The sequence below is a fragment of the Phaeoacremonium minimum genome (genome assembly GCF_000392275.1).
Source record: "Phaeoacremonium minimum UCRPA7 unplaced genomic scaffold PA7_03_scaffold_509, whole genome shotgun sequence".
NCBI classification, from domain to species: Eukaryota; Fungi; Ascomycota; class Sordariomycetes; order Togniniales; family Togniniaceae; genus Phaeoacremonium; species Phaeoacremonium minimum.
Genome location: NW_006921411.1, coordinates 86,218 through 102,819, shown reverse-complemented (window position 1 = coordinate 102,819; position 16,602 = coordinate 86,218). Strand labels below are relative to the sequence as shown.

The 16,602-nt window shown below is 49.6% G+C and overlaps 2 protein-coding genes across 2 annotated transcripts; both read right to left on the bottom strand.

Moving 5' to 3' along the window:
* Positions 1–12,565: 12,565 nt before the first annotated feature.
* UCRPA7_7285 (putative u1 zinc finger domain-containing protein) lies at positions 12,566–13,468 on the bottom strand (the record flags this gene model as incomplete). The annotated part of the gene is made up of 1 exon (XM_007919817.1): positions 12,566–13,468. One exon carries the CDS (start codon positions 13,466–13,468, stop codon positions 12,566–12,568), a length of 903 nt encoding a protein of 300 aa, XP_007918008.1.
* A 1,050-nt stretch (positions 13,469–14,518) lies between these two features.
* On the bottom strand, positions 14,519–15,734 carry UCRPA7_7284 (putative covalently-linked cell wall protein; the record flags this gene model as incomplete). The annotated part of the gene is made up of 3 exons (XM_007919816.1): positions 14,519–14,886; positions 14,950–15,391; positions 15,558–15,734. 3 exons carry the CDS (start codon positions 15,732–15,734, stop codon positions 14,519–14,521), a joined length of 987 nt encoding a protein of 328 aa, XP_007918007.1.
* Between the last annotated feature and the right edge of the window lie 868 nt (positions 15,735–16,602).

Below are 16,602 nucleotides of genomic sequence, written 5' to 3'. Positions count from 1 at the left end.
CAACTGGTCGCAAAGGCCACAAATGATATGGTCTTCTCAGCGTCTCGAGCAATTGATATCAGTCCAGCTGACATGGTGGCCTTGTCAAGAAAGCTTGAATGCAGCACACAAGTCTTTTTCCAAGCCGCCCTTATATGGCTTTGGGGTGCTATACTGGGAAGTGATGACGTCGTCATTGGCACAGTGACCTCAGGACGCACAATACCAATTCTGGATATAGAGAACGTTGTTGGCCCTTGTCTAACCACGATTCCGCTGAGAACCAAGATCAGCCAGGCCCGAACTGTTCGAGATTTGTTGGAAGGTATTCATGCGACTAGTCGAGAAAGTCTCGCTCATTGCACATTACCTCTGATGGAAATAAAGAAGGCCGCCATGGTCCCTTCCGGCAAGCCATTATATGATGCTCTATTCGTATATCAAGATTCAATACAAAGCCGCAACCGAGCCGATGGTGTAGTTCGGCAACTGTCGCATCAGGACTACCTAGAAACTAAGCTTTTGGTCGAGATTGAGCCGTCACAAAAGTCCTACGAATGCCGGATCACTTACCATCTAAATGTGTTTCACTACGCGCACATTCAGATTCTTCTCGGACAACTCCAGTCACTGCTGAAATACTTCGTTCTCAACCTCGATGCCGAAATTGCTTCTATACCCAAGTGCTTCACAAGCAATCTAACTTCTCAATATAACTCGAAGCCGAAGTCTCTGGTTGGTGTCCCTGATGTCGCATCATTGGTCCAATCAGCTGCTTTGGCCGGTCCAGAGAAGCCAGCGATTTGTTTCGCAAAATCCATTTCCGAGAACCAGATCGATGCGGAGACTGTGTCTTTTGCCGAACTGAATGGCCGAGCTAATCGTATCGCACGGCATCTCAAGAGACAAGGTGCTAAAGAAGATTCTGTGGTGGCAATTATCATGGAGAAGTCGGTTATGCTGTACGTCGGTATCCTTGCTATTCTTAAAGCGGGTTGTGCCTACCTACCCCTGCTGCCAACCACGCCTCTGGAGAGGATCAAGACTATCCTCACACAAGCTGATGTCGATTTCTGCGTTGTGGATTCTGATACGCAGAAATTGCTCCAAAAAGATATTTCCAGCCGTTTACTTGACATTCAGAAACTCGTCTTTAAGCAGTATTCTGATGCGGACCTCAATATTCCATCTAATCCTGAGCGGGTTGCGAACGTAATCTACACTTCTGGTAGTACAGGTGTGCCTAAGGGTGTTTGTGTTACTCAGTTGAACATCACCAGCAATCTTGATGTCTTATCTCGGATATATCCCGTCAAAGAAGGGTCCCGCCTACTACAATCTTGTTCTCAGGCATTCGATGTTTCGGTGTTCGAGACTTTCTTCGCCTGGTCTCGTGGGATGTGCCTCTGCTCCGCGATCAATGATACCCTATTTGAGGATCTAGAACATTCAATTCGAATGCTCGAAGTGACGCACCTTAGCATGACTCCGACAGTGGCATCGATGATCAACCCTACAAATGTGCCTAAGGTCAACTTTCTGGTAACGTCTGGGGAGCCGATGACGGAAGAGGTTGCGAGAAAATGGGTTCGGCAATTATATCAGGGATACGGCCCCTCTGAGACCACGAATATCTGTTCCGTCAAGAAAATGGCTGCTGGAGATGTGATACGGCATCTAGGATATACTTTTGAGAACACCTCAGCCTTCATACTGGCCCAGGGAGGTATGGATGTCATGCCAGTAGGCTGCGTGGGAGAGCTCTGCTTCGGCGGCGACCAAGTGGCCGCTGGTTATTTGAAGTTACCCGAGCTCACCAACCAAAAGTTCATTAATCATCCGCAATACGGTAGGCTTTACAGGTCTGGTGACATGGGTCGAATGCTCGCCGACGGATCGCTTCTCATTATCGGCCGAGTCGATGATCAAGTCAAACTTCGAGGCCAGCGGATTGAACTCGGCGAGATCAATTCTATCATCTCTTCAATGGAAGATGTGAAAGGTTGTGTGACACTTCTTGACGGAGACAACAATAAAATGCAACAACTTGTCACGTTCTACGTACCACGCTCCAGGGCCGATAGGGAATTCAATGTCTTACCCGTCAAAGGCAGAGTGTCTAGGACCAACTCGTCTCTTTACGGTCTCTTGAAGTCAAAGGTACCCGTATATATGGTTCCAAGTTACCTCATCCCAGTCTCAGCCATTCCCACAACGTCCTCAGGAAAGGTTGACAAGGAAAGGCTTCGTGCAGCTTTCAAGAATATGGGGCAACAGTATCTGGAATCATCTACTGCTCCTTTGGAAGAAGAGGATCATAACGATGATTGGACAAATGATGAGAGAATTCTTGCTCAGACTATTGCACAATTTTTACATATTCCCGAGGAAAGCATAGGCAGGTGGACTCCTTTTACAAGCCTAGGCTTGGATTCGGTCTCATCGATTCCTTTGGCAAAGCAGCTCCAGAAGTCACTGGATCGGAGAACGCCAGTATCAGCCATTTTGCAAAATCCTTGTATCGCAAGGCTCGTTAAAGTATTGCCGACGCAGGAACAGGCTTCTCCTCAAGTCTCGAAACCGGCCGATGTATTCTCTTCATCATTTCTCAAAAATGTTAGGGGTGAATTCGAGGGCAGGGGACTAGTTGTGCAGAAGATCCTTCCCTGCACCCCTCTTCAAGAAGCGATGCTGTCCTCTTCAACTGGCGACTCATCATACCTCAACAAAACGCTGCTTCGACTTTATGGAGCTTCGGAGAAGCTGAAGGATGCATGGAAGGCTATGAGTCAAAGACACGATATTCTTCGCACTTGCTTCATAAGCACTGATGATGCACAACATCCGATTGCCCAGGTTGTCTTGAATTCTTTTGACTTACCTTGGCTCACCATGAAGTCAAAGGATCAAAAAATGAGCGGGCTAATAGCGGAACACGTCAAGACACTTCCTGCATCTATTGATTCCTTTACACCTCCAGTATCTCTTGCAATCATTCAGGAATCCACGGCTGAATTTATGTCCTTCATTTGTCATCATGCATTATATGACGGAGTTGCGGTCACTCGACTATTCGTTGAAATTGAGTGCTTTGTGCACGGGCTCAGCCTTTCTAATCCTCCACCTTACGAACCGTTCTTACAGGAAATTCTGACCCTACCTGAGTCGACTGACAATTTTTGGCGATCATATCTCTCAGATCTTATGTCTAAAGAACTCCCTCGTATTGCGAATCTTTCTTCCCATCTCGAGAGCGGTCTGCTATGCAAGACATTTGACATGTCATACTCGAAGTTGAACGAGCAACTAAAAGGGCTGAACATCTCTCTTCTTTCTCTTGCCCAGGCTTCATGGGGAACACTGTTAAGCATACTTGTCGGTTCCGAAGACGTATGTTTTGGCAATGTCGTAAGCGGCCGATCAATAGCATTTGACCGCATTGACGAACTTGTCGCCCCATGCTTTAATACTATTCCGCTTCGTCTGACCACATCCAATTATAGACGGCGCCTGGATGTTACCAGATACTTCCAAAAGTTGAATCCAGAGCTTCTTCAATACCAGTTCACCCCACTAAGGCGTATACAAAATCTTTCGGTCAAGAACGGCGGTCGCTTGATAGATACCTTGCTTCTCCTGCAGCAACCATCCCGGAGGTTAGACGACACGATATGGAGTTTAGAGAGAGATGATGGCGTTATGGATGTAAGTTTTTTCAAGGAAATTTTGAAGCCACGGCGATCTGTAGCTAACTCCTAGGTTTAGTTTCCACTTGTTTGCGAATTAACTCCAATTCCTACGGATGATAAACTTGAAGTTAGACTTCATTATCAGCGGTCAGTCCAAAAACACTTAGGTCAACTTCATTTATTGATATAAGTGTAGCTCATCTATTGACGGTAATTTTGCATTGTTTATTTATGATACCCTGGCATTTATATTCGCCAACTATCTCGACTTTCCTTCTTCCAAAGTCACATCCATTGAAAGCCTTCCTGAAACGCTCAGGACTAGATTGCAATCTTTCGACCTCATTCGACCGCAAGAAATACCAAATCCGAGCTCGGCGGATGTCCTTGATGTCAAACCTTTTTCTGATGAAGAGGCCTTGATTCGAGGAATACTTTCGAATCTATCGAAGACACCAGAAAAGCGCATCAATCGGCATACGACAATCTATCAACTAGGTTTGGATAGCATCAACGCTATACAAATTGCCGCCATGTTGCGGACTAAGGACTTCCAAGCTACTGCTACGAATGTTATCGAATACCCTACATGTGCGAAGCTTGCTGCGCATTTAGCCAAGAAGAAACCACAGGGAAGTCCTATTCCACTATACGACATCGGCAAGTTCCAAGAGGTTATTTCCCAAACGCTAGAAAGCAAGATCCCGCCTTCAAGTACAGTGAGGACCGTTCTTCCTTGCACGCCTCTCCAGGCCGGCATGCTCATGGAGTTCTTGAAGTCGAATGGCGAGAATTATTTCAATTATGTAACCCTTGAGATGAGAGAGGATGTCTCCCCTCCAAGGCTAAACGAAGCATGGGCACAATTGGTGGAGCATAATGTCATGCTACGAACAGGATTTATCTCGGTTGACCACCGTGATACTTCATTCGCTATGGTTCTATATGACTATAAGCTAGGCAATCTTCCACTACTCACGGTATCCCAGAAATACGCGGCAAACTTTGATCTCAACAAATGGCAAAACGAGGTCAGGGGGCATGCCTTAGCAGAACTCCACCAGCCTCCTTGGAGTGTGGTATTAATTGAAGGTGATCATCGCACGACGGTACATTTGGCCATCCATCATGCTCTGTACGATGCGCAGTCGCTACACGTTCTATTCCGGAATTTTGCTCGCCTACTGGAACATATTCCAATGACCCACAGCCCAGCTCCTCGGCAATCAGTCCAGGAGATTATGTCCCAGATACAGACGGGCAAAGCTCAAAAGCGCTCGTTTTGGGAAGCTTTAGCCAGCCGCGCCGTCATCAACAACTTTCCTATAATGACACCTTTGAGAGTGGACAAGGCATTTATTGGCAACGAGTCCAGAATCTGCGAGATGTCGCTCACAGCGCTACAGAGTGCCGTCAAGGATTCTGGCTTCACAATTCAGGCATTGATCCAAGCAACATGGACCAGGATTCTATCCGCTTACCTAGGAGAGCCTTCGGTTATCTTCGGTGTGGTATTTTCAGGGCGCAACAGCGAAGCAACTCGGAACACGCCATTGCCCTGCGTCACGACACTTCCAATAATAACAAACGACCACTCTGAGAATAGAAAGTTACTCGAATCCATGATGGACTTCAACGCACAGCTTCACGAGCATCAACATACACCTCTCACAGATATTCAACGATGGCTAGGACATTCGAATACCAGGCTGTTTGACACCATTGTTGTTTATCAAAAGTTAGATGGTGACAACGAAGTCTCGTTTCCATGGAGAGTTGTCGAGGACAAAGCCACTGTGGACTATCCATTGTCGATTGAGGTTGAGCCACAAGGCGACAAAATCAGCTTTCAAATCACGTTCCATGACAACGTGTTGCCTTCTGAACAAGCGAAGCTGCTTTTGACCCAATTCGATTCGGTTTTCTGTGATCTAGCGAAGAATCCAGATGGTGAAGATGTGCAGCTCATCGAGCGGCAGTCTTCGTTATTTTCGATAAACCCGGCAGAGCATAGCGAATTAAAGTCGGATGTATCATTTCTACACGAGTTTGTAGAGAAAACTGCTGAACGATTTCCGGAAAAGACCGCTTTGCAGTTCATCTCGGCCTTCGATGGCGACCAACCGCTTGGCAGGAACTGGACATTTCGGGATCTTGATATCAACGGCAACAAAGTGGCAAATATCCTCTCTCCCCATGTACAACCTGGAGGTATAGTTGCCATTTGCTTCGATAAGTGCCCTGAGGCGCATTTCGCAATTCTCGGTGTACTGAAAGCTGGCTGCTCTTTTGTTGCGCTTGATTCTTCAGCTCCGCCGTCAAGGAAAGAGTTCATTGTGAAGGACTCAGGAGCATCAGTCTTGATCATAAACATGGACAGATCCGCGGATCTCAATTTCACTGTCTCAATTCCCGTTGTCGGCTTGGATGAGAACAATCTAGCTCAAGCCGATTCTAACCGTCTCAAACTCTCTCGGCCGTTGAGTCCGAACGACTGCAGTTATTGTTTATATACCTCCGGGACTACAGGCACTCCCAAAGGCTGTGAAATCACTCACAGGAATGCGGTACAAGCAATGCTAGCCTTTCAAAAGCTATTCGAGCAGCATTGGGACTATGACTCGAAGTGGCTCCAATTTGCCTCATACCACTTTGATGTATCTGTCCTTGAGCAATTTTGGACTTGGTCTGTTGGAATCACTCTCGTTGCAGCTCCACGAGATCTGATACTTGAAGATTTGACGGGCATCATCTCCCGCCTCGGTATTACCCATATCGATCTCACTCCAAGTCTTGCTCGTCTTTTGCATCCAGACGATGTGCCAAGTCTCTGCAGAGGCGTCTTCATTACTGGCGGCGAGCAACTCAAACAAGAAATTCTCGACGTCTGGGGAGACAAGGGTGTCATTCATAATTTCTATGGACCAACCGAGGCAACAATTGGCATAACCACCTTTCCCCAGGTTCCAAAGAATGGAAGAGCATCGAATATTGGAAGACAGTTTGCCAACGTGGGAACTTACGTTCTACGGCCAGACACCGATGTTCCCGTCCTCCGAGGCGGCGTTGGTGAACTCTGCGTATCCGGCCCGCTTGTCGGGAAAGGCTATCTCAAGCGGCAAGACCTGACCTCAGAAAGATTCCCGACTCTCAAGCGATTCAACGATCGTGTCTATCGAACAGGCGATCTCGTCCGTATTCTGCATGATGGTTGCTTTGACTTCCTTGGACGAGCGGACGATCAAGTCAAACTTCGAGGACAACGACTCGAGATTGGTGAGATCAATCACTGCATAAGATCCGAGATACTCGAGGTCACAGATGTAGCTACAGTTGTGGTGCGCAATGAGATCCAGCAGAAAGACTTGTTGGTATCATTTATTGTGACTGAATCAAGTCGGAATATGAAACGAGGCAGCTCCATAGCCATCACAAGAGCATTTCTTTCGACACTCGGGCGCAAGGTTCAAGACGCTTGTCGATCAAAGCTACCTGCCTACATGGTTCCAACATACATCCTGGAGCTGCCACTGATCCCACTCTCTTCCAACAACAAGGCAGAGATCAAAGAGCTGAAACGTCTTTTCAGCGAACTAAATGCGGAAGAACTGATGCAAACATCTGGTAGTTCCAATGCAGATCTCGGAGAAATTGGTGGGAAAATCGTCAAGGTCCTCGCTGAGATGGAAGGTCTTGATGTTGGTCAGTTCTCGACAAGCACAAACATATTTGAAGTGGGGGTCGATTCTATCTCAGTGCTCCGTTTCGCAAGGGCATTGAAACGCGAAGGCCTTGTCAAAGCTACGCCAGCCTTGCTACTTAAGAACCCAGCAGTCTCGGATCTGATCTACGCTTTGAAGACGAGACAGGATCGCGGCGTGTCATCAACATTATTGGAGTCTCGTCAAATGCTGGAGGCCTGCCAGCATAGGCATCGGGGTGCCATTTGTCAAGAACTGGGCGTCAAGCCTGAGGAGATCGAATATATTGTACCATGCTCGGCTCTTCAGCAGGGTATGATATCGAGATCACAGACTGACGATAATGAAGGACTTTATTTCAATATATTCCGTTTCGAGCTTCGAAAAGACATAGTTCTACCACGGCTACAAGATGCGTGGCAGAAAGTACTAGACCAGAATGCCATCCTACGCACAAAGTTTGTTGGCACGGGCGAGGGTTTTATCCAAGTAGCTATGAAAGAACACCAAATCTCGTGGAACAAGATATCCATGGGACAAGGAGACACGATGGAAAGCGTTCTTACACGCCGGCATAAGATCTGGGTCGAGAAAAACTCTCAAAATATCGTCGCGCCTATTGAGTTTCTGCTTCTGAAAACCGCCTCCGGAATCAATCTCGTCCTGCAAATCTTCCATGCTCTATACGACGGCAACAGCTTCGATTTGATGCTTCAATCTGTCACTGAACAGTATGTCGATGGGCTTACCGAAACCAAAACGCCATCATTTCTTGACGCCCTTCTCCGTGGGCCGCTGAGAAATTACAATTCCTCAAAATTATTTTGGGAGGCTCACTTACGCGGTGCATCAGCGGGACTCTTTCCCAGCTTGGCCGAAGACCCCAGTTCGAATGACTTGAGCATGTCTCGTGTAATTCCGTTTGAGACTCTCGAGACGTTGAGGAAATCCCTTGGCGTAACACAACAAGCTCTAGTTCAAGCTTTGTGGGCAACAGTTCTTCGCGCCTACCTGCCTAGTGGAGTTACTTTTGGAATTGTCGTCTCCGGCCGGTCCATCGAGCTCGAGGGTGTGGATCGAACGATTGGTCCGTTATTTAATACTGTTCCATATCATCATAGGTTTGATGAATCAGAGAGTTGGTCATCTGCCATCCGCAAATCACACAAGTTCAACACCGCGATTCTTCCGTTCCAGCATGTTCCGCTAAGAGACATTCAGAAATGGTGCACTAAGAGCAAGCCGCTGTTTGACACCCTTTTTTCGTTCCAAAGCCAAGTCTCGCAGACCGATTCGAGCGGCAATCCATGGACTCAGGTCGATTCTGATCTCAATGCTGACTACCCGTTGGCATTTGAGGTGACGCTTCTGCCGAACAAGAAATTGCAACTTCTTCTTGTGTCCCAGAAAGGATTCGCAGATGAGAAAGCTCTCAACAACTTACTCGACCAATTCGAAGCTGCTGCAAAGACAGCTACTAAAAGCCCAAATGGATATATTTCTCCTCAAGGATATGGGTCCTCCAACATAGAACCACAGGGCCACAAGAGACAACCCCATCATGCTAAGAGTATAGAAGAGACTGCAACGGCTAAAGACTTCACTTGGACAGCACAAGCGCGGACACTGCAAAGTGAGATTAGTCTCCTCGCAGATGTTGATGCCAGTACTATCGGCGAAAACACAAGCTTGTTAGAGCTGGGTCTTGATAGTATTGATACTATCAGACTATCTACAAGGCTTAAGCGCCATGGGATATATCTTACCAACAGCCAACTGATCAAAGGTCAAACCATCCGCAATTTTATAACTCTCCTTGGCGAGGAAAAGCCAGAAGCTCCTTTCAACGCGCCATCGACTCTCGCCGACATATCTACTTCTCTCAAGTCGTACATCCGTGATAGCGGAATCAAGTTAGATAATGTGGAGGACATACTCCCTCCAACCCCACTACAAGATTCGATGGTGTCCGAGATGATTCACTCCGACTTTCAACGATACTTCAATCACGATGTGCTAGAGATTTCGCCCGAAGCGGATATCGAACGCTTCATACATGCATGGAAGACAGTAATTCTCAACTCACCAATATTTAGAACGATCTTTGTTCAAGTTGATAGTCCGGCTTTCGACTTTGGGCATTCTCAGGTCGTGCTCCGGAAGCCTAAATGCCATTTGCAGAAGGTAGAGTTGGACGATCCAGCAGACATGCAAAAGATAATGAATGAAGCGCGTGAACGGGCGCGAGAAGGAGCAGGCAAATCAGATTTGTTGCAGCTCGCATTTGTCAAATCTGGTAGAAAACTCTTTCTCGTTCTTTCTCTCGCCCACGCACTTTACGATGGCTGGTCGCTTGGACTGCTTCACCAGGATGTTCAAGCTGCATACACAGGTTCCTATTCACCACGAAGCCTGAATACGGATTATATTGGCCATATCATCCATTCGACTAGCACTGAGGCATCTGCCTTTTGGGCCAATTATCTCGCAGGGGCAGAACCCTGTCATGTTTTGCACGACCACAATACAAGTGCTGCAAGAACTGTGAATAGAATCGAAAAGACATCTTCCACATCTGGAACAGAGCTAAAGGCTTTCTGCAAACGTTTTGGAATTAGCGTACAAGTAGTTGCACAAGCTTGTTGGGCTGCTATGTTATCATCTCGATGCAAAACATTTGATGTTAACTTCGGCGTGGTCCTCTCTGGTCGTGAGATCGAGTCTGCGGAAGAACTTCTGTTCCCGACTATGAACACGGTGCCGATCAGATCTATATTGCATGGTACAGTCTCGGTATTACTACGGTACATGCAAGAAAACATGGCAGGGGTCAACGAGTTCCAGCACTTTCCGCTCCGCAAGATACAAAGGTCTCTAGCCATTAAAGGTTCAGGACTCTTCAATACTCTCTTCATTCTGCAAAAGAGTCTCCATTCTCCAGGATCAGAGACCAAATCACCAGCCATGAGATCCGTTGGCGGTTCTTCAGAGATAGAGTATCCCGTGTGTGGTGAAATGGAGGTCGTGGCGGACTCTGTACTGTGGAGAGCAGCCTGTGACAGCGACTATCTCACGAAAGAAGAGACGAATGAACTAATTCATCAGCTCGATACTGTTCTCTGTTTCTTCATCAACTCGCCCGATATGGATGTACTGAGGTCTGAACCAGATGGTATATCAGTATGCAGACTGCCTCCATTCCAGCCCAAAGCGTCTGAATCACAGCACACCGCAGAGGGCCTGAATGATACCGAAGACAATGTCAACAACAGCGACTGGACGCAGACCGAGGAAACGCTGAGATTAGTTCTTTCAGACCTGTCTGGTATTGATGCGAACTCGATTCGAAAAGAGCACAGTGTTTACCACTTAGGTCTCGACTCAATCAGTGCCATCAAGGCCAGTTCTCTGTTGCGTAAGAAAGGCACAATAATTGGAGTGCGCGATCTACTCCAAGCAGCTTCGATCGTAGAGATGGCAAGGATAGCCACGAATGGTAACAACAACTCCCAACAAGCAAATTATGCCACATCGTCCCTCAATGAAGCTCTTCCAGTCACCAAAATCCCTGCGTTGCTGCAGTCCGCTGGTATTGGTGAGACGATGGTCGAGACAGTTCTGCCGGCAACAGCCATGCAGACCCACATGTTGAGTGTTTGGCAAAATTCAAAAGGAGTTGTCTTCTTTCCTGAGTTCATCTACGAATTGTCTGGTGTACGAGATCCTGGATCCATTGAATCAGCATGGTCTGCGTTGCTGGCTTCTGAACCAATCCTACGCACGTCGTTCGTTGCCACAACAGGAGAAGAGAACTTTCCTTTTGTTCAGGTGGTATTGAAGGAGTTTATGAGCACACACGGCCTTGTCTCACTGGAAGTCTCAAAGACGGCCGAAATGGTATGGACTCTAAAAATGAAAATACACCATGCGCTCTATGATGGTGTCAGCTTACCCTCCATCATTGCCCGATTCATCCAGCTCTTGAAAGAAGGCAGCAAGTCTCATCAAAGTGGTAGCGAGTCTGCATTATTCACTAGATGGAAGCACTATATCTCAACTACGGTAACCGAAAAAGCCTGGCGAAGTCAAGAACAGTTTTGGAGGACCTATCTGCAGGGCGCAAAGTCTACGGAATTTCATATTGGCCAACGCCGAAACTCATTAACCCAAGCTCGGTCAAATCGCCTTGAGCACCTGCAGCGCGGAGCTCTTCCTGATGTTGCCGGACTTCGCGCAATAACCTCCAAGTCCGGACTGAGCATGCAGTCACTCTTCTTCGCAGCGTATGCGAAGATGCTGGCAACGAGCTTTGGTAATGGATCTAATAGAGAAGAGGTCGTGTTTGGCATTTACCTTGCCAATCGCGGTGCGGAAGATGAGGATTCTCGTTTGCCGTACCCAACTCTCTGCCTCGTGCCGTTGCGAGTCAAGTTGCCTAAAGATTCCACTTTGCTTGATATCGCTCGTCAGGTGCAATCCGACCTGCACCAGATATCCTCCCCAGAACTTGCGTCCGTGGGACTCTGGAAAGTACAAGCTTGGACGGGTGTGGTATTGGATTCCTTTGTCAACTTCCTGGCACTGCCTGATGTAGAGCAAGAATTGCAATGTGGTAGTGATGTCCGCCTGATAGAGGTCACAGGTGCGAGCGTTACAGAGAGACGTGACCAAGGACATCTGGATCCTCGGAGCATGTCTTGGCTGTCGAAGAACTCCGTCAATGATGCATATCCAGTAAGTATTGCCTTCATGAGTTCACTAAAGTTGATCAAAGGATTTCACGCTAATCTGATACAGGATGCGGTAGATGTGGAGGTTTCTGTCAATAGCGATGGAGTAATGGATATTGGAGTCTTCGGGGCAGAAGACAAATTGGGGATAGATGGCTGTCAGAAATTAATAACCGGCATTGTTGATGTTCTGAGCGAGGCGTAAGGTGCAGCCTTCAATCTATAGACCAGCATAGCGCATTTTCTAAGCTCTAGTCTTAAGGAAGAAGAGCGAAATATCACGAACTGAATTCTAAATTGTTACGATTCGATTCGATTTCGATCTGTTGTGAAATCACAAAAGGGGTATCTATTATTGACAGTTTACCGGTACATCTACCCAAAGCAGACTCGCAAGTCTCTTACTTATGAGGGCCTACTCTAGATCATCTGCCCGGTATCAAATTCTCTCAAACTCCAAGTGCCATCATTTCTGACGTATGTTCTTGGATTTCCTCTTCTTGAACGTTACAGATATGGGCTCTGGAGTTGCCCCTTCTTCCTCTTTGACCTCTGGAGCGCTGCTGGTGGTAGGAAGTAGGCTTTTGGGTGTTTGGTTCGGTACCCCCTCCTCTTCCGACGACTCTTTCTTGATTTCAGCATCTTCTGGCCTTTCCAGGAGTGGCTCCTCTATCTTTGTGTCAACAGGTTCCTCCTGCTTGACAACGTCATCTGTATCCTGCTTGGGCTCCTTCTTCACTAGTGAACCGCTCAATAGCGCGTCCAGGTCTGCGTCATCTTCTGGCATAGCCCTTGAATCTCTGCCCCATCTCCTGGGCTTTTTGAAAAGACCGTTCACCGCATTCTCTTCCTCTCGTTGTTCTTCTGTCCGTTCGTGTTTGCGCACCCCGAGTGCCTTTGCTTCGATATTCGTTTTACCGTTCTCGTCCTCGGCTTTGATCACCCGCGTGTTCGTGACGGTCCACTCTCCAGCCATCGCCATGTCACCGCGGAACTGATCCGGGATGCTGACGCCCATGGCCGCCAGCTGCTCCATCTGCCTCTGGCGCTCGGCCTCCGTCGACGGCCCGCGGGACGCGCCACCACCACCGGAGGCATTTGGCCTGCTAGAGGACAGGCCCGCGCCAGATGCAGATGTGGAGGACGACGAGCCGACGACGCCGTTGAGCCGGTCGATCTCGCGCTTCGCGCGCTCCTTGTCTCGCTCTTCACGCTCGTGGCCGCGGTGTAGGTCGCGCAGCGCTCGCTTCACGGCGCCCTGGTGCTTCGCCGTCGACTCGTGGTTCTGGCGCTCGAGCTTGGTGTCGCGCACGTAGGTGCTGCAGTGCTTGCACCAGTACCGGGGCGTGGACTTCCAGTACTCGGACATGGTGGCGGGTCTCGTGGGCGGGTTTGTCCGCGCAGCTTTCAGGGTAGGTATGAATTGACGGGTATTCGCGCGCGCAGGGCGCTGAAGAGAAGCGCTGTTTCACCAGGCTGTGAGGTGCAGATAGAGCTCAAGAAAGAGAAGAACTTCGACTTTCAGTCTTCTGCGTTGTGATGTTCGAGAGTCGGCGGTGGATTGTCGAGGGTTAGAGAGTCTAGATACGAACGACTATCTACCTCATTCAAGAAATTCGATGGTGGCACCTGGCAGAATTGACATGCCAGCCGAATGCGGGCGGTAGCCTCAGTGGATTACAGCTGCCCAGCCAAAGTGAGGGGCTACGAGGCGGCGCTTGGCAGCGAGGCAAGGCGGGATTGAGGCTGAAGTAAACCTTCCAGAATCCGCCTGAACCGGGCCCAGTCTCACAACCTTATCCTTTCTACAAATACAACTACAACGCCAAGCTTGGCGGCTCTTCAACTTCAACTTCAGGCTCAACTACTCATCATCATCATCATTACACAGAGACATGCATTATGGATCGAGACTGTCTGTAACAAGGCGTTTGTGCGTGTCTATATGGGTCCTACGTACAGCAACGTCGGCGACCTATTTATTACCTCCGCCTTACAGCAATCTGGTCAGGAAAGCCGAAATCCCCCTCGTCTCCCAGCCCGGCCGTTTCACCAGCCCGGAAACCGAAGAGACCTCGCCCATCCCATCCAAGCATTTCATTCCGTTTCCCAAGAGTATGTATTAGTTTGTGTCCAAGTGGACAAAAGCTGCCTCTGCAAAATTTCCTTGTGCAAAATCCGTTTCATTACATCTTCTCTCCTCTGCTGCTTGTCGCAGCTTCGGAGTTCTCATCCTTTTCCCTTCAATGCGTGGTTCGCGTCGCGATGCAAGCCTACCAAAGTATGCAAGTCGTTGTGTGGTGATGGCGTGAAGTCGAAAAAAGACGTTACCTCCCCAGGAATCCATTCGTCACAACCAGTGTCCTGTCATATCCCCGTTGCTGATTCCTATCGAAACTTGTCCCAAGTGGAGACGTGTTTATAGGAAGGCAACAGCGCCAACAAGACCAACGGCCAGGGCGGCGATGGAGCCCATCTCGACACGGCCAGCGCCGTTGGCCGGGACCACTGAGGTGGTCGCAGCCGGGCTGGAGCTGGAGACAGTCGCGACGGTGGTGAGGATGCTCGAGGGAGCAGACTCGGTGGGCAGGACCACGGTGGCAGTGCCGCTGGGGACAGAGGCGGGGGTGGTGACGACAACGGGTACCGAAGCGGTGCCCGAAACGATGACAGAGCCAGGGGGAGTGACCTGGATCTGGCCGTCGGAGTACTGAGAGACAGGAGCGGGGTTGCTGGTGGCAACAGCAGTGATGGATGCGCAGGGGGTGGTGATAACCTGGACTTGGCCTGTGAAGATGTGTTAGCTCTGGTTCCTTATTCATCATGTACCAGGAAGTGAAGGCAACTCACCATCGCCAATCTGGCAGATAGGAACAGGGACCTCAGTGGTGATGACCTGGGGCTGGCCGTCGCTCAGGGGCTTGACGACAGTGGTGGTGACAATCTTGGTTCCGACAACCTGTCCGTCGGTGGCCTGGCTGGCGGCAGCATCGCCACCGCAGGGGAGGACAACCAGCTCGGCGGGGGAGCACTGAGCAGCCCAGCTACGGTCGTACAGGTTGTAGAAGTCGCCAGACTTGCACATCCAGAAGGTGGTAGAGGAGCCCAGGGCAATGGAGCCGTTGCCGCAAACGGTGAAACCAGCAGTGTAGATGGCACCAGCCTGAGGCGGGCCATCGAACTGGAACTGGTAGTTGGAGGCGATGTAGCCGATGCGGTCCTTGGCATCGGAGATGACACCGTCGCTCAGGGTAGAGACGAGGATACCGTCACCGCTGCAGGCAGCACGCTTCTGTATCGATAGTCAGCCATCTGTCATATTTGCGTCGCATCACCACGCTCATATCCGAGCTGGCGCGCCTTCGCCGTGGTCCCGTGACCATGCTGCGAAGAAAGCGAAACTCGACCCTCGCACGATGAACTAAGAAGGCAATGAATAAATTCGAAGAGGATCTTACCTGGGGCAGACCGCGCTTGGCAGCACCAACGACCTGGGCGATGGAAATCTCAAAGGTTCCGTCGTAGGTGGCCGAGCAGCCCTCGGGGGCGAGACCGTCAGGGGAGATCTTGTCAGTGACGCCCTGGGCGACCACGGAGCCGGCGATGGCGCCAAGAACAACAAATGCGCTCTTCATCTTGAATTCTCTGGACTTTTCGCTCTTTCTTTCCTTACAAAAACGATGCGGTGGCGCGAATTAGGGTATGCTTTGGCGCGCAAGGATAACGACCGTGAGGTGGTGGACAAGAGGGTGATATTACTACAAGGTGACGCCGAGGCGGGTAGTCGGTATGTGTATTAAGCGAACGAAAGTTTGACTTGTCCTGCTCCTGAAGGAGGAAGTTGGCGGGTGAGTGAGAGTGAGAGGTGACGACGACGACAACGATGATGCTGAGGAGGAGCAGAAGAAGGTGGAAAGAGAGAAGGTGAGTCGGGTGTTCACCGGCAGCGGCAGAGAGATGGTCATATATGGGGGGCTCGCATTCCTCCACGCCAATCACTCCCTTGAGAATACCTAACCTAAGCGGTGGGTGAGTGCGTGAGTAGCGTGCACGTAGAATGGAGAGAGAGAGAGAGAGTCAGTTTCTGGGAGGTTGCATCGATCGACCGTTCGGTGTCTTTCGAGGACTGTGAGTACTCTCGCTTGAATGCTCATCCCTGGCCGCGGTCACTGTGTAGATGTAAATCAGGTAGGTATCGATATGCGGGTGAGTGGGTGCGGGAGGTACAAGGATACTTTGTGGTGGTTGAAGCTCCGCACCCACGGCAGCAAAAAGTCCCACACCCACTTTGCGCGGCGCGCCCACCCCCCGGTACGCGACCAGGGGGAGGCTGGCATGGAGGGCATGCACCTGCACGCGACAGGGGGGCGCACTCTAGCTTAGCTCCTGTTAGCTTCCCCCCCCCCCCCCCCCCCCCCTTCTTCCTCCTCCTCGAGCAACACCACGCAAAAATCCCACCACCACAGCACCACCTCCTCACCATTCTCCCATTTTCTCTCCAAC